Source organism: Macrotis lagotis, chromosome 3 (assembly GCF_037893015.1).
Source record: "Macrotis lagotis isolate mMagLag1 chromosome 3, bilby.v1.9.chrom.fasta, whole genome shotgun sequence".
In the NCBI taxonomy this organism is placed as follows: Eukaryota; Metazoa; Chordata; class Mammalia; order Peramelemorphia; family Peramelidae; genus Macrotis; species Macrotis lagotis.
The window spans coordinates 37514593-37541913 of NC_133660.1; the positions used below are offsets into that span (position 1 = coordinate 37514593).

Genomic DNA, 27321 nt, shown 5'->3' on the forward strand with positions numbered 1-27321 from the left:
AACTATTTAAACCATCTCAAACTGTTTAACTTGGGATAGGATGGGGAGGCTTTCCTCATTTGCAAAATGACTTTTATAATCCATTCCACTTCTAAATCCGTGTCCTTTCCATACTCCTAGTTCTTCCTCTTTTATTTTAGTTATGGGACTAAGGAGTTAATCAACTGAACATAATTGAGTCTATTCCTACTGACCCAGTGAGAGGCAAACTCAGTGGTGTTACCCAAGCCACAAGACTGTGCTCAAGTTTACTCTCTGATACAGACTGGCTGCAGTATTCTCTTGGGCAACGTTCTTAGAATCTTTCTGAGAATAAAAGTTGGAGAAAAGGCTTGGATGAGACTGGCAGGCAGTATCCTTACCCAGGAATCCTCCTGTACCAATAAAATCAAAACTATGATCCTAGCTCCAGCCATTGTGCACAACTTGCAATTATGGATGAGAGGAGGAGCTCTGGATCCAGAGTCAGGAAAGACCTGGGTTCAAATTTTTTTTCTAACACAGTTCAGTTGTGTGACCCTGAGCAGGTCATGTAACCTCTCATGTAACCTTCATTTCCCATTGTAAAAATGAAAATAAGAGTGCTTGCTTTGGCAGCACATATACTAAAATTGGAATGATAAAGAGATTAGCATGGCCCCTGCGCAAATATGACATGCAAATTTATGAAACATTCCAAAGTTTTGAAAAATTGTAAAACTCAAAATAAATAAAATCTTTAATTAAAAAAATGAGAATAAGAGCTATGGAACCTTTGGGGGTCATTACAAGAGTCAAATGAAATAATGTCAGTGTTGTCCAATTCTTCATGACCCCCATAGGGGTTTTCTTGGCCAAGATGCTGCAGTGGTTTGCCGTTTCCTCCTTCAGTGGATTAAGGTTTACAAAGGTTAAGTGACTTGCCCAGGATCACACAACTAATGAGTGTCATAGGCCAAATTAGAACTTGTATCTTCCTGACTCTGAATCCCGCATTTTATCCCTTGAGCCACCTAGCTGCCTCCAAAGTAAATCAAATTAACCTTTATCATGTGGATGATATACAGCAATCTCGTAAAATCTGAAGGTTTATAAAATCTAAAGATATACAACTTGTTTCCTTGTATTTGTTTTCTTGTCATTGGAATTCACTCTATTTGCTCTTCAGTATAATCATTGAATCAAAACCGAGAGAAATTTTCCCCCACATTATTTCTCACACAAGAATGTTGTGTAAAATCATTCACTAATGCAGAGTCATTCTGCAGTAACCCCACGTCTTAACCTTGTTTGATTTTGACCATTGGCAGCCAGCCTGTAGGGAAGGGCAGTCCTGCAGGAGGAAGCCAATGCACAAGTGCTAATCTCTGCTTTATTAGTCCCATCTCCTCTTAACAAGTGAAGTGGGAGCAGCTGCCACACATCCTCAGTTCATCTCCTGATCAGAATTGTGGACCAATCAGAATCTTAGGGAGTAGTCGAGGGGGCACTAATCCCACCTTCTCATGTTAGTCATTGAGTAATCCATTGAAAATACTTTTGCCCTTATATGGAAGATGCCTACTCCTGTCTACAAAAGCAGTATCCAGATTGAATCTCAGATCAGCCCAGTGGTCCATCTGCCAACATTTTTCTACCTTAATGTGTAAATTAAACTCCTTTTAACTTTCTCATTCTGAGTTTTGCTTCTTTAAACAGGGCAAAGGATCATCTATAGAATTTGACTTTTAACAGTTTAATCATTGGCGGTCTCATTTTCCTTTTCCTTTCTTTTTTGAGCTTGGATAAGAATGAAGCTGAAAAGGAAAAAGCACTGACTCCGTTCCCTGGCCAGTTGGCCAAGTCTAGACTCCCTTTTCCTCCTCCCATCACACAGATCCCATTCAATAACTGATACCCTCCACCCTACTCCTTGCAAGAACTTCCTCTGCACTTATGTAGAGGATGGAAAAGGGAGTAACTGATAGCTCATATTAGTTCTAGGTGGTAAAAATGGCTTTTACCCAGTTTTATTGTGGGCCAAAAGAAAGAAAACCTTGGATTCAATTTGGATCTCCTTTTGAGAACATTTAGAAAAAATTTCTAATAAATCAAAATGATAAAATTTTCTTTTTCAGTTTGACTCAGTCACCCAGCCAGGAGAAAAATCGGGCCTCGAACCCTAGATCTTTCAGTGTCTTTATGTCTTAATCAAATATTGGTTCATACTACTCTAACTCCCCTGTATATAAATAAAGCAAAGCACTGATGATTAGCAGATAGATTAACCAGATTTATCTAGTCAACAAAAATAATTCAAACTACTTAATAACAAATAAGAAAAATAGAAATAATGGTTGAAATTGCTATGCCAATGGCCACAGAGGAGCCCAGGTCTCCCATATGTATGCCAGTAAAGATAAGAAGGGAAAACCAGACTGCACAATGATCAAGATTCCATTATCTACAGGGTGGCACAGGTGGACTCAGGAGGACCTAAATTCAAATCTAACCTCAGATACTTAATTGCCTAGCTGTAAGTCACTTAACCCCATTGCCTTGCCAAAAAAAAAGAAAAGATACCATTATCAGATTACACACTAAGACAATTGCTGAGATTTGATACAACCAGTGGACAAAATGTAAATAGAATATATCTCATGAATGAAATACCAAACTGAAAAAAAAAAAAAAAGGAAGCCAGAGCTTTCAAGTCAAATTAAAAAAAAAATTAAAATGTAAGCAACTAGAAAGACTTCACGTACCAAGGGACCCCAGTTAGAATTCCAACAGACTGGGGCGGCTTTTAAGAGAAAGACTAATAAATATCCTTTCAGAAACATAATTCTAATTCAAGATTCTCAGAGAGAGTTAAATAACTCAAACTGAGGATCTAGGTTGTTTTGTTCTATTTTAATGTCTTAGAGGGAGGGGAAAATGTATATGTTAGGAAATAAAGGACTGAGCAGTAGGTGGAACTTGCTGTTTCTCATAATGAATGACACTTGAAGAGTATATAAACATGGAGAAAAAGTAGACTAAAATGGGAAGGAAGGGATATCACATAAACTCAGACAAAGGAGAATTCATAGATATAGAAACACACACAGAGAGAACCTATAGAGATACCTTAAATTCAATAGGGAAACAATCCAGAGATAGGTAGAAGGGGATTTTTGAAAGGTGGTTAAAGGGAGTAAAGTCATGAAGGGAAGAGTCACATACAAACCAAATTTCAATTTTAGAGAATGAATTGTAAAGGAAGAGGAAACAAGGAAAGGGGATCAGTTATTTGGTGGTGGGGGCAATGGAAGATACTTTATGATAAATATATATAAACAGTTAATTTGATGTTTAAAAGAGATAGGAGAACTAAAATGCTATTATCACATATGAAATAAATTAGTAGTACCTTTTGCACAATTAAATGCAAAAAAGATAGTAAGTGAAATAGATGAATATTTATATTATAGGATTTTAGATAATTATTTAAATTATAGGAATATAGATTTTAAGTAATCCAATCTCAGAAAAAATATTGAACCAACTATAAATAAGTTAACTAAAAAACCTGTACAGATGGAGTTATAAATGAATTCTTTCCATTCAAAACAATTAGTTGCAATATTATAAAAATGATTTGCAAAAACAGAAAAAGAAGAGAGCCTAACAAATTCCTTTGGTGATAAAAATCTAGTCTTGATAACAAAACTAGGAGGAGAAGAAACAAAAAGAAACCTCTACTGAATATTAACATGAAAACAGTGAATGAAATATTACCAAATAAGCAATATTAATAAATTTTTAAAAGTCATACCAGATTGGATTTATACCAGAAATGAGAGTTAGTCTGATATGAGAAAAAGTATCAATATAATAGGCAACATTGACAGCAAAATTAATAAAAATCATATGATTCTTTAGCAGTAGATACAGAAAAATCTTTTGATAGTATACAATGTCTGTAAAACATTAAAAAACATTAAAATGGGTCCTTAGTATAGTAAATAGTACCTATCAAAATTCAGAATTTTATATAGTCTATATAAAGACTTTTCCATTTAAAATCAAAGTAGCTGAAGTTGAAAAAATAAGAAGCAAATCCACATAAACCATCAGTATTATTGTACATGTTAAACAACTCCAAGTAAGAAGTGATATAGAAATTCTATTCAAACTAACTACAGGCTATAAAAAGAATTTCAAGAGTCCGTCTACTAAGACCCACACAGGATCTATATCAATGCAATTATAAAGCACTTCCCATAAATTAATAGACTCAGGTAATTAGAGAGATTAATTGCCCATGGTTAGATTTTGCCAATATAAAAAAATGACATTAATACTTAATATACTAATTTACTCAGTGCCATACAATCAAACTACAGAAGGATTGGTTAGTTTGTAAAGGCAGGAAAAAAAGAGAAATTCCTTTTTAGTAATGAAATAGTGAGAATAAAGGGAGAAGGAGAACAGTAGCAGATCTGAAACTATAGTATAAAACAATAATCTTTAAAACTGGTAATAGTTAAAAAGAAAAATAGATTCATCAGGGAATAGATCAGATACCAAACCTGCAGAAATTTGTAGCAGTCATAGAAGCATAATGTTTGATCAGCTCAAAGACTTAACTTCCAAGTATAGGTTTGTCTGACAAACAGTTGTCCAGGGTCACCCAGTAAGTTTCTGAGCAGTGAGATGGGGAATAGATCTGTGATTTTGTTCATATAAGGGATTCTGCGATTTAGACACTCTCTGCCAATGCAGTTCGATGGCTTTTTTGCAACATATACTTGGAGAGAGTTATCCAGAGAATGGTGAAATTAAAGTGTGGTTGTTGTCTGAGGTCACAAGTTACTAAAACAGAATGAGCAAAAGAAAAACTAACATGTTGAATTAGGTACTGAAAAAAGAAATAAGCTGCACCATCATCAAGATTCACAATTTCCTAAGCAATCCTTTTTATCCCTTGTGAAATGTTTGTTATTGTTGGTCTTCACATTCAGAAAAACAAAAAGTAACACAAATGGACAAAATAATTAGGACAGTAACTTTATAAAGGGGCAGCAGAATGGCACTGTGGAGAGATACTCCCCTCCCGGGCAAATCACTTTACCCTGTTTGCCTCAGTTTCCTCATCTACAAAAGTGAGCTGGAGAAGGAAGCCACTCTAGGATCTCTGCCAGGAAAACCTCAAATGTGGTCACAGAGAGGCAGACAGGACAGAACAGAAGCAACAATCATGTACAGGCTTTGTGCAAAGTCCTTTAAAAAAATATTCTCTGGTTACATACCCTTGAAAGAGTCCATGTCCTAGTCTAGCTATTGCCTGACCCAAGAGTTACTCTCCATTTCCCTATCTTTGCCAAAGCAATCCTCCAGACCTAGAAAGCATCCCTTGGAAACCTGAGCTTCCTTCCACAGCTCATTTCAGGTGCTACCTCTTACATCAAGTCTTTATTACTTCCAGTAATTCTAAGAGCCTCCGGCCTCCTTATCACTTAGTAGAATGGCAGGGGTTGAATGGGGGTGGAGGCAGGTGGCCTCCTAAATCTTGTTGAGTGACCTTCTGGAGTCATTAAAGAGTGGCATTTCAGGGCAGCTAGGTGGCACAGTGGATGGAGCACCATCCCTGGAGTCAGGAGGACCTGAATTCAAATCCGATCTCAGACACTTAATAATTGCCTAGTGGTATGACCTTGGGCAGGTCACTTAACCCCATTGCCTTAAATAAACAATTTTTTTTAAAAGAGTGGAATTTCTCTTTCTCATCCCGCTGTTCTTTGTTGGCAAAATATAAAGAGAATAAGCTGAATGAATGCAGTTTTCTTTTTTGTCTCTGTCAAATGATATCCTACTGAATCCAAAGAGAATTCTCTGTAAACTCCACAAGGTCAGGCAATAAACCTTACCACTTTCTATCCTTATCAGTGTTCTAAATATAATAGGTGCTGAGTAAAAGTTGAATTGGATTGCTATTGTATAATTTATGATACAGGAAGTATAGGGAATCTTCTCCCTCTAAGAATCTGCAACTTTGACCCAAGGCAGATTAGGTTGGCGTTCAGTCCTGGGGTAGGAGTCAAGAAGAATCTGACCTCAAAAGAGAAGGGGCACATACTCATTTGTTGTTTTCGAATCATTCCATTCCCACCTCAGAGTAGAAATCTGGGGATAATCCTTTAAACAAAATCATGTCTAGGGCCTCGCCAGTAATTGTTAGAGTGTCTGCTAGAAAAATACTCAAAGTACAAACTACATAATGTGAAGGACAGCTACTATCCATTTGGACACCAAAGACTCCTAAATACACAGAATACTGCTCCTCAATTTACCAATTATGATTGCCCCCAAGATGATGACCACTAGAGCTGTACTTGCCTCTAGTAAGAAGCCAGGAAACATAATTGGCTCAAAGCAAAAGCTAAGAGAGTATGGTAAGAAGAGAGGCTTGTGCCATTTCCTCCTTCAGCTTATTTGCAGATGAGGAACCTGAGGCAAATAGGGTGAAGAACTAACGAAGGATTTTCTCCATAATGCTGGGGCTCATTCTGTAATTCCATACAGCCTCCAAGAGAGGAGTGGACTTGCACAATGGTCTGAGAAATACATCTGCAGAACACATGTGGCCAAGCTCCATCTTCTGGACCTGACCTTTCTCTCAGTGTTGAGTTCTCCCAAAGCTCCCCCCACTCCACTCGGATGAGGCATCTCTGTTGGGTTCCCAGCCTGCCTTCTTCTCTGCAGTTTCAATCTTGAAGTTGGGAGTCCATAGTTTGCTCTCTCTTCTGCTCCCCAAAACTCTCCCCATTGCATCCTGCCTCAAGTGAATGCCTTTCTACATGTATATCTAACACTGTTTCTACTGCATCTTGATCTTTGAAACTGCTAACTGGAAAGTCTCTTCCTGGGCTAGGAGCTGGTGATGGGAAAGGAGGGAGTAAGCTTACACCTCTTCTATAGGTATCACAGGCTCCGGACCTGATTGACAATCTTTTAAGGGTCACATGGGAACATAGTCATTGGTGTTCCCTGTAATTCCACTAGAGACAGGAAACACAGAAAGACCAAGCTGAAGAAGCAAAAGAGGTCTTGGCCAAAGTGTCCAGAGCATAGCTCAATACTAAGAATGTTCCATGGGAGAGGGTTCTCCATCCAACCCCCCCCCACACACACACCCCTCCTGCCACAAAATGAAGTAGAGACCTAAGTGACCAATTTCAGCAGATGATGTTTTCCAGTTGATAATTATAATTTCTTAGATTCTGTCTAAGAGAGAAAAGAAGAGAATATTGCCAAAGTATTTGTTAATCACTTAGATAATCCTTATCCTTTCTTTCCTTGAGGGGAAAGACACAAGATATCAAGAATTTGTTCATTAGTTCCCATGTAGGTGTTTTAATTTATCAGGGACAGATCTGATTAACAAACCTGGGTTATGATCCATAGAATGGATTCCTTACTCAAAGAAGGCTGAGAGGGAAAGTGTAGAGCTGAGAATGTCTCTGAGGTTCTGAACCTGTGTCTTTGGAAGAATGGAGGTACCCTCTACAGAAAGAGGGAAGTTACAAAGAGTGGCAAAGAAGAGGTTTTCTTTTAGCCAGGTGAAAGGTATGACGTTAGGTAAAGGACAGAGGTTCAGTTTCCTTATTTATAAGCAATGGGCAGCACAGACAGCTCTGAAATTCCATTTTTCTCCATTATTTTAGATGGTGAGCTGGAAATAAAAAGAAAAAATGGAACATTCCCTGCCTTCCAGGAGATTACTTGAACACATCTAAATATAGCTAAAATAAATACAAGATATTTTCGGGGAAGTCAATAGCTCCAAGGGGTTCAGGAAAGTCCTCATGTAGAAGTGCTTCGGCTGAACTTTGATGGAAATTTGGAGATTCTAAAGAGGCAGAAATGAGGAAGGAGAGAAGAGCATCGCAGATGGACTATCTAGATGAGCAGCAGGCAGGGGTCCAGTCTGGCTGGCTCTCAGTTGGATTTGGCTGTGAAAGCCTTTAAAATGCCAAATGAAGCGCTTGGATCCAAGAACTAGTAGCGATTCCCTAGTGTTTATGGAACTGAGGAGCAAGAGATCAGACCTGAGTTTTAGGAAGATCACTTTGATAGCTGCGGAAAGTAGAGATGAGGTAGGGAGACCACTGAGGAGGAGGCTCTGGATGGAGTCTGTTGCCAGTAAAGCAAGAGGACAGGTGCAAGACATGTTTTGGATGTTCTTGTTCAAGTTCCTCACTCAACTCATCCAGCTGCCATCTTGTTTAGGCCCTTAAAACTTCTCAACTAGATTATTACCACAAGTTCATGATTGATCTCCTTGCCTCCTGTCTCTCCTCATGCCAGTCCATGCTCCCCAGAGCTACTAAGTACAGATATGACCTAAGTGCACTTGCCTACTCAATCAACTCCAATGGTTCCCTGTTGCCTCTAAGATCAAGAATAAATTAATCTCTTTAATTCTTATAGCTCTTTTCAACCTGACCCCAAACTATCTTCTAGTCTCATTGTGTGTTATTTTCCTTCATAAGCTGACTGGTTTTTTTTATTCCTCAGAATACTTTACCTCCCCTCTAATCTACTACCTCATCACCTCTGCCTAATGGAGCCCCTTTCTTCCTTCAGGATAGGACTCAAGCACCATCTTCCACATCATGCCTTTCCTGATTCTCCCAACTCTTAATGCCCCCCCCAAATTGCCTCATAGTTATCTCCTCTGTCCATATTCACATTCCTCTTTATAAATGTATAATTATAGAGAGGAGTGTGAATATAGACAGAGATCATTTGGGAGGGAAGATATATATATATATAGTGAGCTGGAAATGAAAAGAAAAAATGGAACATTCTCTGCCTTCCAGGAGAACAATACTTGAACATATACTATATAGTGTGTGTTTTTATATATATACATACATATATATACATATATATACATATATATATACATATATACATATATACATATATATATATATATATATATATATATATATATATACTGTCTTTCTGGTTAGCATCTAAATTTCTTATAAATAGGCATGCTTGATGATTTACATTTGTACCTTATCACCTATCTTAAATGGGTTATGGTCCATAGGATGGGTTCTTTACTCAAGGAAGGCTGAGGGGAAAGTGTACAGCCAAGAATGAACCTGAGGTTCTGAACCTGTGTTCCTGGAAGAATGGAGGTGCCTTCTACAGAGAGAGGAAACTTACAAAGACTGGAAAGGAGCAGTGGTTTTCTTTAAGCCAGGTGAAATTTGAGGTACCTATGGGATATCCATTTTAGACTGGACATTTAGACATTTAGCATATTCCTAAAAAAACATCCAGTAATCAATTTATAAGCTCCTTTTTAAATATATTTTAATCATTTTGTCTGAAAGGGAAATGAGATAAGCATTAAATAGCTCATTAATTCTTTGACTATTTCTTCACTTCCACTTAGACTATTCAATAGAAACCTTTCCATTTCCTCTCATAGCCCTCTCTCCTTTTAAAAGAAACTAAGGAAGTACAATTTTCAGAATACTGCTATTTATTTGTTTGTTTAATAAAGATGTTTGTTTTATTTGACAGCATTGGATTTTTATAACACTCAGACACAGACTCCACCATCACCTTTAATTTTTTTTTCTCTATGCTTCTGCTGAAGAACTTTGCCTTCACTATGACTGGCTGCTTGAGGAGTTTCCCTTTTCCTTGGACTTGTAGTACCCCAACCCCAAAGCATCAATGATAGAGTATTCTTTATTTTTAAAAGAGCTACCACAACTCACAAAATACATTTTTCTCCCATCTCCTAGATGGATTTGCTAACCCATTGCTCAAATTTTTATTCCATCACAAATGAAAACCCCATCTCCAGCCCCTTATATTGCAATATTTCCTTAAAAAACACTACTAAATCAAATTTACTTTACTTTGTTCAGAAGTACAAAATGAAGACAAACTACCTTGAAATGGTCCCTGTGATGTTCGCAGCTGTGATCCTGATGGAAATTTTTCAGGTAAAGTGAACCTTACTAGGGGTGAGGGATTTATGGCGATTGATTATTCGGATGGAAAGCTTCCAGATAACCTTTCCTGAGCCACATAAGGGAAAGGGAAGATGAATGGGGTGGGGATGAGAAGAGGAAGAAATAGAAGAAATATTGAATGTTGCCAATTTAGAGAAACAATGTGTAGAGAAAAATTGAGTTCAGGACTTTGTATCAAGAAATTTAGTCTCAAATCCTTCTGACATTTCCTAACTGCCTTGGTGCAATCATTTCACTCTATCTTGCCTCTCTGAGGCTTAGTTTCCTTTTCTGTAAACCTTGACTCCTCTTCTCCTTAAGTTATTTAAAGTGCTTGGTAAATGTGAGCTTTAATTATTCAAAAGTTGGTTTCTTTTAACAGATAAAGGAGGGAATATACTGTCTGATCTTTTCATCCAAGTTTTTGTCTGATTCTTAACTCTTATGGAGTGAAGTCATCATTCAAGGTACTCTCTGTTCTGAACATACAGTCAGCTGTGGACACTAGCCAAAAGGACATGAATGAGTTCTTAATTTAGCTCAGTGATAGGTTGGGTTTTTTTAGAGTGGGAATGTGGCTTACATTATGCTCCTGGCTGAATGGCTGAACCAGTTCTGTTCATGCCCTAGCTTGTTTTACTTTTTCTCAGGGCACAGGAAATAGCATTAGTGGGTTAAGAGGTGGGTCTGAGAAGAGCCCAGAAGTGCATCTCACAGTGCCACAACCTGCTTACTCCACTAGTAAAGTGTTGTTTTATTTTGTTTTGTTTTTGCAAGGCAATGGGGTTAAGTGACTTGCCCAAGATCACCCAGCTAGATAATTATTACATGTCTGAGACTGGATTTGAACTCAGGTCCCTCTGGCTCCAGGTACTCTTATCCATTGCCCTAGTTATTGTTTTATAGAAGAGAGCAGGACATTGGAGATGTGTGTCCAAGAGACTTCTCAAGCTAGGGAGCTCAGAACTTGATGTCTGGGATTTCTGAGTCCTGGATCTAGCACTAACTAGTTTTGTGATATCAGTAAGATCATAGGGCCTCAGTTTCATAAACTGCAAAATGGGAAAAACTGACTTTAATATCTCACAAGTATTGCAGTGGGCATAAAATGAGATAATAGATGTGACAGCTGATCAAAATTTTATAAGAATATACATTGATGAGAACTATATACAGTGTACATTTTTGTCATTATCAGCATCAATGAAATACTTCACCACAAACATCCTTCTCTGTGAAGTTCCCTCTTCTCTTCCCAGCCATTCCCAACCCCCTGCTTCTAGGTCAGAAATATTTCTTGTAAATAAGAGAATCTTTAGAAAAGTAGCATGATAAATTTTAAGGCAATGACTAAATTTTGGTACCTAGGAATGTTTTATTAGTTCTAGATAACTTTAAGTCAAATGATCTTGGGATGTTCAAATGAATCATCATCTGTGTGTTATTATCAAAGGAAAGGCTATTATTCTTCAGAACCACAGAGGGAAGAACAGTCCTTTTCAATATTCAGAAGCTTTTAGACCTGCTGACTCCTTCTAGTCCCTCTGTGTCCTTTCAAAGTCTCCAGCAAACATCCTATATAAAGGCAGCCTGGTGATCAATGTCTGCACAAAGGCTTGTTCAGCTGTTTTCTTCAACCTCTAGTCAGAGAGTCAAGGTTTTCTTATTTCCAAAATCAGAACTGGAATGCATGTAAGGTCATCAGCTGGACCAATGGTATCAAATTCAGACAGAAACAAGAATCTATGTAGGCCACATATTTACTTCATACCTTTCATACCTTTGTTTTCTTGTATTTCTTTTTTCTTTTGTGTTTTTGTTTTCACAAGGCAAATGAAGTTAAGTGACTTGCCCAAGGTCATACAGCTAGGTAATTATTACATGTCTGAGGCTGGATTTAAATGCTCTTGACTACAGGGCCAGTGATCCATTCACTGTGCCACCTAACTGCCCCTTTGTGTTTATTTTTTTAAACATTTCCCAGTTAGATTTTCATTTGGTTTGGCCTGCACTCAGAAGTGGGTTTGATGCCTCCATCCACTGTAGACCATCTTGCTTCTTTGACTGATGAAGAAACAGGTCCTGAGAATGTTAAGTCATGAAACCATTAACATAGCTGAGCTCCTATGTTGAGTCTCACCTAACACTTTCTTCTACTTATTAGTGAATTTTCATGTTGGATCTCACCTATGACTTTCTTCTACTTACTGCATTATATGGGAGTATATAGTTGAACTCAGGTCTTTTGATCCTAAGTCCATCACTTGTTGTTTCCACACTGCCTTCCCATCTCTGTATCTTCAGGATCAGCTAAAGATGTGCCATTTTGGATTTCACCTGTGGCATGGACCCCAAGGTGGCTGATGATAAGGGAAGAGGAGTTTTGTGGGTTTAAGTGATTCCAAAGTGACTCCTTAGGAAGACCCAAGTTAGGCTCCGAAATCCATTTATAGTAGGATTCATACATGTTGTCCCTCATGCCTAGAATGTATTTCTAACTCTTATTATCCCTAACTTCTTTCAAGACCCAGTTCAAGCGCCATCTCCCATGTGAGCTGTTTCTTGATCTCAACAAATGTTATTCTTCTTTCTCTTTCCACAAATCAACTTGGATTTATTTGTTGTGGACATATTATGTATTCCCCCCCCCCCCCCGCCCCGCAGGAGACAGTCAAATTACTTAAGGATTAGGACTTTTATTTTTGTAGGGTTTCCAGCATTTTTCTCAAAACCTTTTATGTAGTAGGTACTTTATAAAAGTCTCCTTCTTAGATCTCATCTCCTGACTTCTCCAGCAGATTGCTTCTACTATGTCCATGTCTCCTCATTCATTTAAAAATCCAAATAAACCACTTAATCCTGACTTGTTCCTACCATAGCTGTTATCTATCCTTTTTTATCTCTCCGCCCCTTCTCATTTAAATTCCTTGAGAATTTATGCAAGGGACCTCCACTTCCTTTCCCAACATTCTCTTCTAAATACTCTGCAATCTAACTTCTAACTTCCTCATTTAGCTGATACTACCTCCTCCAAAGTTATCAGTGATCTTTCAATCACCAGATTCAATGACCTTTTCTCAATCCTCATCTTTCATGACCTCTTGGAATCTTTGATAGTGTCAATTATATTCTTCTCCTGAACACTTCGTCTTCTTGAGGTTTTCCTGATGCTGTTTTCTCTTCCTCCCTTTCTGACCATTCCTTCTCAGTCTCCTTTGTTGATTTTTCAGCTATGCCATGCCTACTAAACTGTGGATATCCCCCAAGAATCTGCCCTGGACCTTCTCTTTTCCCTCATTGGCATCTTACTTAGTGCTTTGCTCAACCTCTGTGAGTTCAGATATCATCCCTGGAAAAATGATTCCCATATATAGTTATTCAGTCCTAAAATTCTCTTCTGAGCACCAGTTTCAAATCACCAAATGAACTTTTGGATATCACAAACTGTTCCCCAACTCACAGAGCTCTTTTCCCCAAACTCTGCCCCCTGAAATTTCCTGTTTCTGTTTAAGTTTCCCACCCCCCTCCCATCTTCTTAGGCAGCCAGACTCAGAAGCTCAGTATCATCCATGCGGCTTCATTCTAACTCACCCAGCATTTCCAACCTATTGCCAAGTTTTCTGCTTTACCAGATGTGTTTCTCTGTTTCCACTCTCTCCAATCACACAGGCCCCACCCTGGTATAGGCCCTCATTACATTTATCTTGGACTGGTCTCCCTGCCTCAAGTCTTTCCCCAATGTGGTCTCTCCTCTACTAACTGCCAAGGTGACTCTTCTAAAGTGTCAGTCTGCCCACATCGTCACCTACTCAGTGAGATGCCGTGGCTCCCTGTGACCTCCCAGATCTCTTTGGTATTTCATGTTCCTCGAACCTGGACCCTTCCTCCCTTTCCAGTCTTTAATGCTGTCCTCCTCCTCTCTGCACAATCTGATCCTATGTGCCATTCCGATCACACCATTGCCCATCTCTGTGCCCCTGCATCAGCTATCCTTCATCACCACCTGTTCCTTTCCCTGGCTTCTTTCAAGTCTCAACTCTGATGCCATCTCAGGGCTTTCCCAGTCTCCCACAGCTGCACATGCCTTCCCTTCTCAAATTGCCTTCCATCTGCTCCATATAAATCTTCCATACACATAATTATTCTATGTTGTCTCACCTATTAGAATGCAAAGCCATTAAGGGCAGGGATTAGTTTTTCCTTCCTTTGTGTGCCCAGCCTTAGTACTGTGTCTGGTCCATGATAAATGCTTCATAAAGGATTATTGCTTGATGGAATAGAGGCTAAAATGAAATATTTCCTAAAGTACAATGACAGTCTCTGAAGGTGAATGCATGGGGAGCCAAGTCTCCTTCCTCTATTTTGAAAGTAAATGCTATACCTACATTCCCTCATTTCCACAATGTCTGTTTTCTCTCCTCTTTCAGGTTAAGGGTCATATGTTAAGCATGTCTACTGATACTTTTGATGACCAATATCTTAAGTGTGCTGAAAGAATGGAGACCAAATTTGTTCCCAAGTTGCTGGATGAGGAAAAATCCAACCATAAGCTCTTCCGTTCTGTGTGGACAGAAGCAGCATCCCAATGGGATTTAAAGAAGTCCCAGCTGATGCTTCCTCCAGGCTTTCAAGATAACCATGGCATTGCTCTCATGGCATACATTTCACAAGCTCAAGGACAGACCCCCTTTTACCAAGAGTTCAGTTCTGCTGTTGAAGGAGCTGGCAAGTCTCGAGATGATTACATCTATAACTTTCAGTTCAAAGCTTTACACTTCTATCTGACAAGAGCCTTGCAGCTTCTGAGTAGAGACTGTTCAGAGACTTATAGACATCCAGCCTACACCAAAAGCCATTTGACTCCACCTGGGCCTCATGGATATGAGATCAGGTTTGCCCATTTTACCTCTTTCAATGTCAAACCTGAACCTGTATCTGACTCAGAAACATTGTTGACTGTCTACACGTGTTTTGGCATTTCTACAGAAATACTTTCTGGTTCAGTAAATGGAAACATCTTAATACCTCTGAATGAGGTCTTTCGACTGACCCAGGAAGGGAATAGAAGCAACTTTGTCCTTAGAAGCATGAACAAGACCTGTAGCCATTTTGACTGTGCATACCTTGGAGGTGAGTGGGTCTACTCAGAACGTGAGAATGGGGAAATGAGAATTTCTACTGACTGGACACATATTTTCATCTGATCATATCTGACCAAATCAGAGTAGGCCCCCTTTTAAAAACCACTGTAGAACTCAGGGAACCCAGACTCTTCGATAACTAGACCTTTGTGGTCATTCTCCTCCACAGAAGGTTTTTGTTGGTGCCTTTGGCTGCTATTTTGAACACGTCCAAGAACAGACAAATGTGCGTTAAGATTTTTTCCAAAGAGTTCTGCAAGAATAGGGATCTATTTCTAGCAAATACCTAACTTTAGTGTGAGGAGTTAGGATCCCTCTACCACTTGTGTGACCCTAAATCTATCACTTCATTTTCTTGTAGCTCAATTTCCCTTATTGCAAAATGAACCCTAAAAGATCTGCCAGTTCTAAGTCCTGTCATCTCTCTGGTCTCTTACCCAGTCATCATAATTCTCTAAGTCCTGAATTCCAGTATCAATTTGCAGGTATTAGAGCCAGTATATTAGTGGCTGCTGTAGTTTCAATCCCTATCACTTAAATTACTAGGAAAAAATGTCAGTGTTCTACCTGGATTATAAAGTGTTTTCAGTATTTCCTTGAGAATTAAAGGAAAAAATCCCCTATGGCAAAAGAGGGAAACAGATGTCTACCTGGCTTCTCAGGCTTATAAACATCTAATCACAAGAAAGGATGTTCATTCAAATACCCCATAGTCATTAAAGCACCTGCCATTTGTCAATCACTGGGCTTTCTGAGGCACTATCTGAAATCCTAGGATGTACCAGAGAGTCTAGGACTGAATCCAAAGTTTTGTCATGTTTTAGGTTTGCGTACAAATAACTATTATTAGAATTCATTGGCCAACTGATTCCAGGTTCAGGACCCTGCCTTCTGTATCTGAAAGGGGAGGATGAGGAGATATTAATGCCTTCCACTGAGGCCCTGAGCATGCTTCTCTATGAACTTAGAAGACATGGTTTCTATCTCTGACTAGCTGTGTTTTTTTCTTGACAAGTTATTTCTCTTCTTTGGCCCTCAGTTTCCTTATTTGTAAAATGAGAAGGATGTGCTCATGTAGCCCCATCCTTCAGTAATTCAATCCAGAGGGTGATAAGGCAGATAGGATCATTATTTTTTGAAGGTGGATCACAAGCCAAAATGAATTTATTGCAGAGGTTGAATGAACCTTTAGTGGCAACTCTAAGGAGTTGCCACTAAACTTGCTCAGAGTTGTTTCCTGACACTGATCTAACCTGAGGGTGTTTTGGGACCTGTTTCCAACCCCTCCCTCCCACCCTAGCTCAGGAAACCCCTCAAAAGAGCTCTGATATCTACTGAGGGGTGTATTCTCACTTTGTATAGCCACTGAAACAATGACACTTCCAGTGACCAGACAATAAGGGAACTCTTGTTTTTGTTTTTTAATTTTATTTATGGTTGGGGTTAAGTGACTTGCTCAAGGTCACAGCTAGGCAATTATTAAGTGTCTGAGACTGAATTTGAACTCAGGTACTCCTGACTCCGGGGCCGGTCCTCTATCCATTGCACCACCTAGCTGCCCCCTACTCTTCATTTTCTTGAAGTGCCAGTTTGTCTGCATATGAGCAGGGCCCAAAGGTCTCTCGTAGTCTTCTCAAAATCAAAGTAGGGCAAGCCTGGGTATGCTCTAAGGTCACTGGAGAACATTCTGAGGTGGGAAGTGTGAGTGCCATTCATTCAGACAGAGCCTATACAATAGAGGAAAATGTCTATGAAAAATGGAATCACTCCTTTGTTACTATCTCTGTTCTGATATGACTTAACTAAGCAGGTTTCTTTTGGTGTCCACCATTGACTGCTCCCATATTTATTTGGTACCAAAGGTTTATTAACTCCTATGGTAGAGCACATAATAATTTAGATAGACATTTATACTTTAATGCATTTAAACATCAAAAAACCCTTTGAGGCAGTTATTGGTTTTATTATCCTCATTCAAAATTGAGGAAACTGAGTCTCATGAAGGTTAAATAGCTTGCCTACGATTCTATTGCTAGCAAGTGTCTGAACAAGGATTTGAACCCAGACCTCTCCTGACTCATCTTCTCCTTATAAGAATGTTTCCCTTTTGTTTCAGGTTTGAAAACAGAAAACTGTGTTGACAGCACTGGTAAGATACAGTTTAAAGTCTTTTCTCATTTAGTTGGAATCTCATCAGCATCTTCTTTTGGTACCTCTCAGAGCTGTACAGGATTCTCTTTAGGGTTGCTGCTACAGCTGCTGCCCCTCACAGAGAGGAGCACCATCTGCAACTGTGCTTCCTTAGACCTTTCATCCTGTGCTGTTTTATACCATAATAATATAATTTTATACTATAATAATACCATTTCATACTATAAAGTGGCTGCTTCATACCCACCAGAAAGGATACTTAGACCTGGGTCTTTCAGGGAAACAGATTAGTCTAATTTTCATCCCATTTTATTATTAGAGAAAAAGGCATCTCTGTCTTCTCCAGGGATAGCAGAGCATATGGAGAGAATTCAGGCTATTTTTGATCAATTTTAAGAAAGAAAATTTAGGGGGACAACAAAAGAGTGAAGTAGTATCTCGGGGTAAGAATAGGATATGAGAGGTGAGGCACCACCTTTATCGGGAAAATGACAAGGCAAAGACAGGATGCTTCTTCAGAAAACCTTCAAGAAATTGGTTCTGAGATGTGAAAAGAACAGGATTAAGTAAATTGAGTTCAGGAGGATCTGACCAATCTGGGTGAAAAGAGGTGTGTGAAAATCTTTTCTGGGATAAAGACACCACCTCTACTCCGTCTTTTATCTGGGAACCAGTTTCCATCTGTATGTATGTACTCTGCTGGCATCTCCTTATATACATTTTGGAATAACTTGTGACTAAATAACCCCTTCATTTAACCCTGTACATCATTTTGTTGGGTCATTTGAACTACATAAAAGTTCTGGACTCATGGGGAGTGTGGTTAGTTTAAAAGTGATTCCTAGACCAAGTAAATGCAATAAAAACCTGATTTTGTTTGTTTCTTTGTTTCAGAAGAATTTAAGTCCAGATTCACCAATTTCCCTGGTGAGAAATCTTTTTTTAGATCTTTCTTTCTTCCTCTCTTCCTCTCCTCTCCCCTCCCCTCCTCTCCCCTCTCCTTTCCTTTTTCCTTCCTTCTTTCCTTTCTTCCTGTCTATCTCTTCCTCTTTTCTTTCTCTTTTCCTTCCTTTTCTCTCTTTCATCTTCCTTTCTTCCTTCCTTTCTTTCACTTTCTTTTCTTTCTTTTTTCTCTCTTTTTCTTTCCTTCTTTCTTTCTTTCTCCCTCCTTCCCTCCTTTCTCTCTCTCTTTCTCTTTCTCTTTCTCTCTCTCCCTCCTCTCCCCTCCCCCCATCTAATTCAATGAAAATGTCTTTATTTAGGATTGAAATTCAAAGGAAAAGAAGATGAGATCACTGGTAAGACATGCCTGGGGTGGGCCAGCCAGCCATCCAGCCAGCCGGCGTGTTATAATTGCTTGTCATGTGTGGGATGTTGTTCTGGGCTTACAAAGGATGACAAAAGACAGTCCCTGCTCTCAAAGAGTTCTGGGTCTAAGGAGAGAGACCATGATGTCCAGGCTACATGCAAGGGAAATCACCAGAGGGAAGGCATGAAGGGGGATGGGGAGAGGCCCCTGGTAGAAGGTGGAGATGAGGAGGGAGGTTATTGTGGGCAGGGAAGATGCTACGGGTGTTGGGGTGAGCTTGGAGTTCCTGGATCCCAGAGGGAGAGGGCATGAGCAGGCTGTGGAGAATAAGCTCAGGTTATGGGAGGCTTTAAAAGTCAAGGAAAACATTGCGTATTTGATCTTGGAGGCCATAGGAAACCACTGGAGTTTACTGAGAAGGGGGATGACACGGTCTCGTACTTCGGAAAGATTAGTTTGACAGCTCAGTGGGTGATGGACAAACGGGAAAGACTAGAGGCAGAGAGACCAGCCGGCCAGAGGCTGGTGTGAATGACACCATGTGGATGTGAGAGAGGAAGGACAGTGCCATGACAGAGGGCTGGGGCATCGGCTCAACAGTTTGACAAGGCCACCATCTGGCGGTGGTCATGGGTACTGCAGAGACCAGCTGTTTCTAGACCTTACTGACCGAATACTGTTCCCTAAAATCCCTTAATCAAGAATGGCAAAGGTAAAACTGAACCATCAACCATAGAAAAGAAGGTGTGGAGAAGGAACTCTTGCTTCCTCAATTACAGTGATTTTATTAGTTATATCAAGATGATGTGATGATGCTCTTCAGGCCTGGTTCAGGGCTGGATGTTGCAGATGGTACTCTATCATCCTATGACCAAGTGCAGTCTGCGACAGCACATTCTGTGGACAGAGGCTCTGAAACTCAAAAGATCAACCAGTGCTTTGGGGGGAACCAGGGATGCCCTTCGCTACGCACTCCTCAGTCCCATACACCAGAGGGAGGTTCCTAATGTGACCACATAGGGTATCTTCCTTCATCTCTTTAATGAGGCTGCTGGGAGTCAAGGACGAACATTGAATCCCATCTAAATCATCCTAATATCCATTCTGTGGCAAAGCATAGGCTAAATGAGTGGTACAGACAGTAAGTGCTCCAAGAAGAGAGTGATCATTGAAAGTTTAAGAAAGAGAAGGGGAGAGGCAGCTAGAGTCAGGAAGACCTGAGTTCAAATCCAGCCTCAGACACATAATAATTACCTGGCTGTGTGACCTTGGGAAAGTCACTTAACCCCATTGCCTTAAATCAAAAGAAAAGGAAAGAGAAGGGGAGATGGAATTCTGGGGATTTCAAATAGTGTAACCATGGCAAAGAGAACTCACATGGTATGTCATAAGAAAAATGAATAGAACTGCTTGGTTTGAAGAGGGGTTATGTGAGAGAATAAGTTAGAGATGAGACTGGAGACTCATTGAAGGTCTTGAACATTAGACTAAGAAATGTACAGCATTAATCCTAATGATAAGGGTCAACCAAGCCAGGTTTTAGAGTGGGGCTAAAATATCACCTAATTAAAGCAACTACTCACTAGTCACCAATCTTCTTTCACAGAAATGAAAAGCCATAAGCCTCATGATCCAAAAGGTAAGTGGTCTTCTGTTTATTGTCTTATTTATTCTTCTCAGGAAAGGTAAGGAATGATTTCCAGAATGTGGTGTGGGAGATATCACAACCCTGTCTGCCTGCAGAGGCAAACTTTTCTGAATCTGATCATCACAAATGGGGAGAAACTAGTTGCTGGGCTAGAAATGCTGGGAATCCTGGGAGGAAATGATCGCTCCATCCTCAAATTTGTGAAAAAGGAGAGAAAAGATGCAGCTATATCTTAGAATGGAAGGAGAAGAAAGGAGGAAAGTTAGTTTTTTTCCTTTGGCCTTTGTGAGCAAGAGCCATCTTATCTTGAGGGTGCAACTCCCCCAATATTTTTAGATTTTTGTATTTTTGTACTGTCTGATGAGAACTCAAATCTCCCACATACATTAAAAGAAAAGAAAGACAATTTAAAAAGTAATTAATGATGATTTGAGGAACCAGCAAAGACAAACTTTTCTGAATCTAATTCTCACAAATGGGGAGAAACTAGTCACTGGGCTAGAAATACTAGAAATTCTGGAAAGAGATGATCACTCCAACCTCAAATTTGTGAAAGAGGAGGAGAGAAAACCCAATGATCTTCTGATAGACACCTTAGGTTCTGGGAAAACTTTCACAGGGTTCAAGGGAAGAGAATTAGAATTCCATGGGAAAAAATGCTCCAGGGAACATCAGCCCATGAAGAATATCATTTCATGTACCCCCATCCAAGGTGATCCATTCTCAGGACCTGAAACTCTGAAGACATTAAGGGGAACATTTTTATGAGGAGATAAAATAGGATTTGCTTGAAGAGATGTGGTATCACAGAGAACACACCAATCAACTGATATTCTAAAAAGTGATGCTCAGAAGATGGAAGTAGCTAGCAGAGAATGAATAGAAGAATGTGGTATGGTCTTATAAAAACAGAATGACCTGAGCTGATAATAGAATCTAAGAACAACAAAGAGAGGAGGGTATTTTTAACTATATCAAAAAAAAAAGGACCAGACAAGGTGTGGGATCTTTGGTCGGGGTGTATCAGACAATGAGGACTGACAACAGAGAAGGCTAAGCAGCTCCATGATTATTTTGTGTCTCTGCAGAAGAGAGAAGTGCTGGCCTTAGAAATGACAGGATAAAAATGACTAATGGAGAATTAAAACCCTAGATGTATAAGGAGAAATAAGACAGTACCTCAGCACTCCTGATGACTTCATGTCCCCCCATCCAAGGTGATCCATTCTCAGGACCTGAAAGAAATAGCAGGTGGGATCAGTGATTAGAAAGATCATGGAAAGATGAAACGTCGGTCTCAGACACTTAATAATGACCTAGCTGTGTGGCCTTGAGCAAGCCACTTAACCCCATTTGCCTTACAAAAACCTAAAAAAAAAAAAGATGAAACACTATCATAGGTATGGAGAGGACAAATGTTTATCTTGACTTAAAAAAAAATGAGAACAGAATCTGCAAATTAAAGGTTGGTGAACATGACCACTTCATGGGAAAAGTCTAGAATCATTAAGGAGATGTTTGAGAAATATCTAGATTGGGGAAGGAAGAATTATAAAGAGTTAGCAGAGTTCCTGAAGAACAGTACTCACTGTGTTTCATTTTTTTTTTTAGGTTTTTGCAAGGCAAATGGGGTTAAGTGGCTTGCCCAAGGCCACACAGCTAGGTCATTATTAAGTGTCTGAGAACAGATTTGAACCCAGGTACTCCTGACTCCAGGGCTGGTGCTTTATCCACTGCGCCACCTAGCCACCCCTGTGTTTCATTTTTTGTTATTACATTGGTAGATTAAGGGGATATAGCTATCAAGATTGTGTTGGCAAAGCCTTTGATAAAATATCCCATATATAGATTTTTTGCTTCTTGATAAAGAATATGTTTGTGTGGGGGTGACTAGGTGGCGCAGTGGATAGGGCACAGGCCCTGTAGTCAGGAGGACCTGAGTTCAAATTTGGCCTCAGACATTTAATAATTCCCTAGCTGTGTGGCCTTGAGCAACCCGCTTAACCCCATTGCCTAGCAAAAACCTAAAAAGAAAGAAAAAGAAAGAAAGAAAGAAAGAAAGAAAGAAAGAAAGAAAGAAAGAAAGAAAGAAAGAAAGAAAGAAAGAAAGATGTTTGTGTGTATATATATATATATATATATAATATATAATATGTATATATCCAATCACATGCTTAATATATTCTCATATATTTCTTATGGAGAAAATGAAGACCTATGGACTAGATTAAAAATATCAATTAGGCGATTAGAAGCAAATGGATTCAGAATTGACTGGAATGCCCCAGGAATCAGTACTTGGATCAATAATTTGAATAAAGATATAGATCATCAAATTTTTGGATGATACAGAGACTGGGAGACTTAGCCAAGCCATTGAATGGCTCCAGGATCCAAAAGAATCTTGATAAGTTAAGGGCATTGAATCTAATCAATACAATATAGATAAATGTCAATCTTGTGCTTGAGTACAGAAAATCAATGTCAGTGGAAGATATCATGGTAGAACAGAAAAAACACCGACTCTACACTAGGTTCAGATTCTGCTGCTGAGTCTTACTAGCTGAGTAACCTTGGTCAGGTCTCTTAACTTTCCTGAGTCCTTGTTTCCTCATCTATGCAATCAGAAAACTGGGCCAGATGGGCTCAGAGAGCCTTCCAGCTCTCAAGCTGTGGATCTGTGAAGTCTAAGATAGGAAAGTTAAGTAGAATTGTTCTGAAAATCTCAGAGTCTTTGTGGCTGTTTGGTCTGAGTCAGCGCCATGATGTACCCATCTAATGTTGTTATTGGCTACATGAAGAGCAGTGGCTCCCAGGAGTCAGGAGACAATGGTGCCACTGCCCTCAGCCCTTCCCAGACTCATCTGGAGTGGCTTGGATGGTTTTAACCATTGCAGTCTAAGATTAAAGACACTCCTAGGTCACGGAGGCTCCTTAGGAGGACAGGAAAGGAGGATGGCAAAGGGTCTGGAGTCTAGGACCTGGAAATGTGGACTGAAGGCTTGGTCCAAGAGAAGAGGCCTTGTGGGGGACACACAACCACTGTATTTAACCCTCTGAACATCATCATGATCTAAGAGACAGAATCAGTAGCAGTGGTTGGAGATTACAGAGGTCTGTTTGGGATGATCCAACATTTAGAGCTTTAAATGGAAGGGGCTCTTTGGGAGGGGGAAGGCCCTTCCTTGAAGGTCTTCAAGCAGAGACTGAAAAGCCACTTGTCTTGGATGTATTCTAGCAGGGGTTCCTTTTGCGAATAGTTCTCAGGTCCTTCTCACCTCTCACATTCTTTGTTGATAGCAATGAAGATAGCTTCTATTAGATGGGCCTTGAATATACACAAAACCTTCCAGTTCTTCATGTTCTGTGATTTAAACCAGGTCATGTGGATTCCACTGAAAGGAATCCCAAAAGAAAAATCAGTTCTTTATTGACTTGGCATTTATAACTTCTCATAGCCTCATTTCCCCCTTTTTTTGAGGTTATTAATAAGTCCCCTACAACCTATATCAGAGGGGTGTTGTGAGAATAAAATGAGACAAGGGACTTGAAACCAACTGAATAGATTGTTAACAGCACTACATACTTTATATCAAAGAGAAAATTGTCTCTTTACATTGAGTAAACACCTTCTCAGTCCCCTAATAGCACCACTTAGCATGCTTAAATCTTTTAGATGATACACATTCTTATGGGTCTATTTGGGATCTTCATTGGAATGGGTGTTTATCCCAGGACACATGTTGGAGCTGCCACTCTCCCACCTGCTGGACCCTGAACTACCTCCCCAAACAGTCGCCCAACTACTTAACCAGAATAGAAACTAGGTCAGAATTCCAAATGAGAACAGAATGATCCCATTTAGTCTCACCGATTTGGCTGCCATGGATGCTGATGAAATACTGTGATCACAAGCACTGTCAGTGAAAGGGGAGTATGACAGTAAGGTTGGAAACCCAATTTTGGTTCCTCTACTGATTACTCCTGAGCAAATCACTTCTCATTTGGGGGCCTCAGTTTCATTAGTTGGACAGGTTAGCTCTAAATCTCTGTTCTTTATGGTACTAACCCATTCCACATGTGTCTTCAGTGGGATGTTCCTGTAAGAGGTCTCCTGAATTTGATCAAAAATTGCCAATTAAGTAGGATCTATGTGTTTAGATCTTCAAAAATTGGAAAATATGACAGACATGACATCACCCATGCTCGTATTTTTTGAATTTACTCTGAAATTGTATTTTTAAATTTCATGGAGATAACTTACTGAAACTTTCCTTCTTATTCAGAAATGGACACAAAGCAAGAACCTGTTGAGGACCCCGGTAAGAAATAAGGTTCTATCAGTAGGGATATGGAAGTAAGACACAATTACTTGGGGGAATGGCAAAAAGGGGAAGCAGTCCTTCACCAATAGCTGTCCCACATCCTAGGGTGAAGAAAGTCCTCGAGTCAGTTCACAAAATTGGGCTAGATAGATGCTAGGAATGTGAGACTGAATGTAGGGGGCCCCTAGAAATGCAAGCACATCTTTTCTAGCTGCTCCATCATACTTAAAGAAGATGATATTCATGATCTGGCTAAAGGATGGCTTCAGGTTTCGCATTAGATAATTTATACAGAAATTCTGCAAGTCTGAGCTTCATAAAGGCTTCAAAGTCTGGATGAGCAGCAATAGTCTCAGAGATGATAAGTCCTCTGTGGTTACATCACTTCATTTAGCTGCTTCTGCCAGTGCTGAATTCTTTTCTGATACTGCCCTGGCTCCTAGAGAAGCTACTAAAGTTGGAATTTAAAACCAGTCGAGCTATGCAAACACTAAGGGAAACAGCTCCTAAAATGCTTCAAGAAGGCTTAAATGCATGCCCAAAGATATTGCTCCTTTTTGGATGAGACAAATACCATATTCCTTTTCTTTTAAACAAGGCAAAGTGGCTTGCCCAAGGCCACACAGCTAGGTAATTACTAAGTGTCTGAGGCTAGTTTTGAACTCAGGTACTCCTGACTCCAGGGCCGGTGTTCTATCCACCGCGCCACCTAGCTGCACCCAAATATTATATTCCTTAATGAAGTTTGCTTGCTTTGAGCAGATTATTATTGAAGGTCTGTACCAGGACATGGCTCTCTCAAAAAGTTTAACCATGAAAGGGAGGAGCCATATAGGGTGCTATCCAGGAGGGATGAGCAGTGAGTGGTTTCTAAGGATTCAGGTGTGGATGTGGTTATAGAGAGTAGAAAAGTATCCAGTCGACAGGGAGTTGGTGAAAATTATTAATAAGAGACTTGGGATGATAGAGACAGAGAAGTTGCTGGAAAAAAAAAGATGGGATGGAATGGGATCAATTGTGAATAGAGAAGGATTTGCCAGACAAAGAGAAAACCCACCTGTTCCTGAAGAGGGGTGAAGGAGAAAGTGGGGGGAACATGCCCAAGTGGTGTGAGGAGGAATCTCAGTCAGATAACCTAAGGGAAGTACGTGCAAGGCAAGGTTCTCAGATGAGAGGATGGTAAAGGGTTAGCGATGGGAGATTTGAGGAGGAATAAAAAAAAAGTTTGGAACAGGATGCTGTGGTAAATTGGACAGTCCCTCTCTCAGGAACTGTCTGCTGGAGGGAGGACCCAGTTGGGATTATATAACAGATCTGTCAACCTGGTTTTGTGAACTTTTTCCAATTCTATTCAGAAGCACAGGAATAATAAGAGTGAAGGTAGTAGATGATGGGCATAATCCAAGCTTGAGACAAAGCATAGGAAAGGTTGAATTCATTGAGAAGGAAGGGGAATGGCCTGGGGTTCAAGAGATAGCAGCTGCCAGAATTCTGATTGAGTGATTAGTATAGAATGAATAAACCTCCAAGACAGAGAAGTTCCTGAATAATAGTGTTAAAGGGAGAGCTTGGAAGTGGCCATGGGGAGAAAGGAGTGTTTGGACTCTTGACACTGCAACCCTGGCTTAATGTGGGGGAAAGGGCAGTCTCTCTTGGAAAGTGTAGCCAGGGATACAGTGTCTAATTTTAGGAGGAAGCCCTGTCTCGGAAGGTGGAGGGAGGGGGAAAGAAAGACCTTTAAGAGGAAAGCAAGAGCTGTGTGGCCTTGGACCAGCCACTTAACCCCATTTGCCTTGCAAAAAAACCTTTAAAAAAAAAGAGGAAAGCAAGTTGCTGACTGTGGAGCAGGTCTTGCAGGGGTGGATGGATCTGGAGTAGGACGCTGGGAGGGGGAAGGTGATGGACATGGGAGGAAATGAGGAAGGGGGTTTCAAATAACCAAGATGGAAAGAGTAGAAGTCTGCTAGCCACTAAAGACTTGGTTCAGGCAGATCATTAAAAACAAAGCCCATTGAGTGAAGAATTAGACTGTTGAGACCTTCCCTTGATAACCAGCCTTGGGGCAGGTGGAATGAGGGAGTCCCCTGAAGCCTAGGAAGCCAGATTCACAGTAGGCAGAAGCAAGGGAGAGTTGAACAACTCAAGGTTGACATAGTCTGAGGCAGACCTTTTTAGAAACCATGATAGGTGAGACCCTAAGAATCCCTCCCTTCCTTAAGATAAATGACAAGGAGGCTCATCTCGAGAACAGGCCTATGGATGTGTAGGGTGGAAATAATTTGGTCTCAGTCTATTGAGAGCTCAATATGAAAAGTATTTTTGCTTTTGTTCTGGTTGCCACAAAGAAATGGTGAAAAACCCAAAAGCAAAATGTGGTTCATGGGCACTGGCCCTGAAGTCAGGAGGACCTGAGTTCAAATCCAACCTCAGACAATTATTACCTAGCTGTGTGGTCTTGGGCAAGCCACTTAACCCCATTGCCTTGCAAAATCTAAATAAATGAATAAATAAATAAACAAACAAACAAATAAATAAATGAACGGATGAACAAATAAATAAATAAAATGAATGAATAAATAAATGAATAAATAAGTGAATAAATAATGAATGAATGAATAAACAAACAAACGAATGAACAGACAGATAGGTAGATAGATAGATAGATAGATAGATAGATAGATAGATAGATAGATAGATAGATAGATGATAGATAGATAAAAACAAAAAATAAACACACCACCAGGGAGTCTCCTTGTTCACA

The 27321-nt window shown here is 39.8% G+C and overlaps 1 protein-coding gene and 1 non-coding gene across 7 annotated transcripts in view; both read left to right on the top strand.

The window, feature by feature from the left end:
• Nucleotides 1–27321, top strand: part of ART3 (ADP-ribosyltransferase 3 (inactive)) — a 138788-nt gene that overhangs the window by 110996 nt on the left and 471 nt on the right. For 4 of the 6 annotated variants that reach the window (XM_074228475.1, XM_074228476.1, XM_074228477.1 and 1 more), the window contains exons 2-8: nt 9900–9977; nt 14414–15116; nt 17244–17276; nt 18173–18205; nt 18541–18576; nt 20194–20226; nt 24522–24557. In XM_074228475.1, the coding sequence (XP_074084576.1) occupies nt 9909–9977; nt 14414–15116; nt 17244–17276; nt 18173–18205; nt 18541–18576; nt 20194–20226; nt 24522–24557 (943 nt within the window). In that variant the 5' untranslated portion in view covers nt 9900–9908. The remainder of the gene's footprint in view (nt 1–9899; nt 9978–14413; nt 15117–17243; nt 17277–18172; nt 18206–18540; nt 18577–20193; nt 20227–24521; nt 24558–27321) is intronic. The other 2 variants (XM_074228478.1, XM_074228479.1) reach the window with 2 other exon arrangements.
• Nucleotides 582–685, top strand: LOC141519702 (U6 spliceosomal RNA). Its single transcript, XR_012477363.1, has one exon. It is a non-coding gene; the product is annotated as a U6 spliceosomal RNA (small nuclear RNA).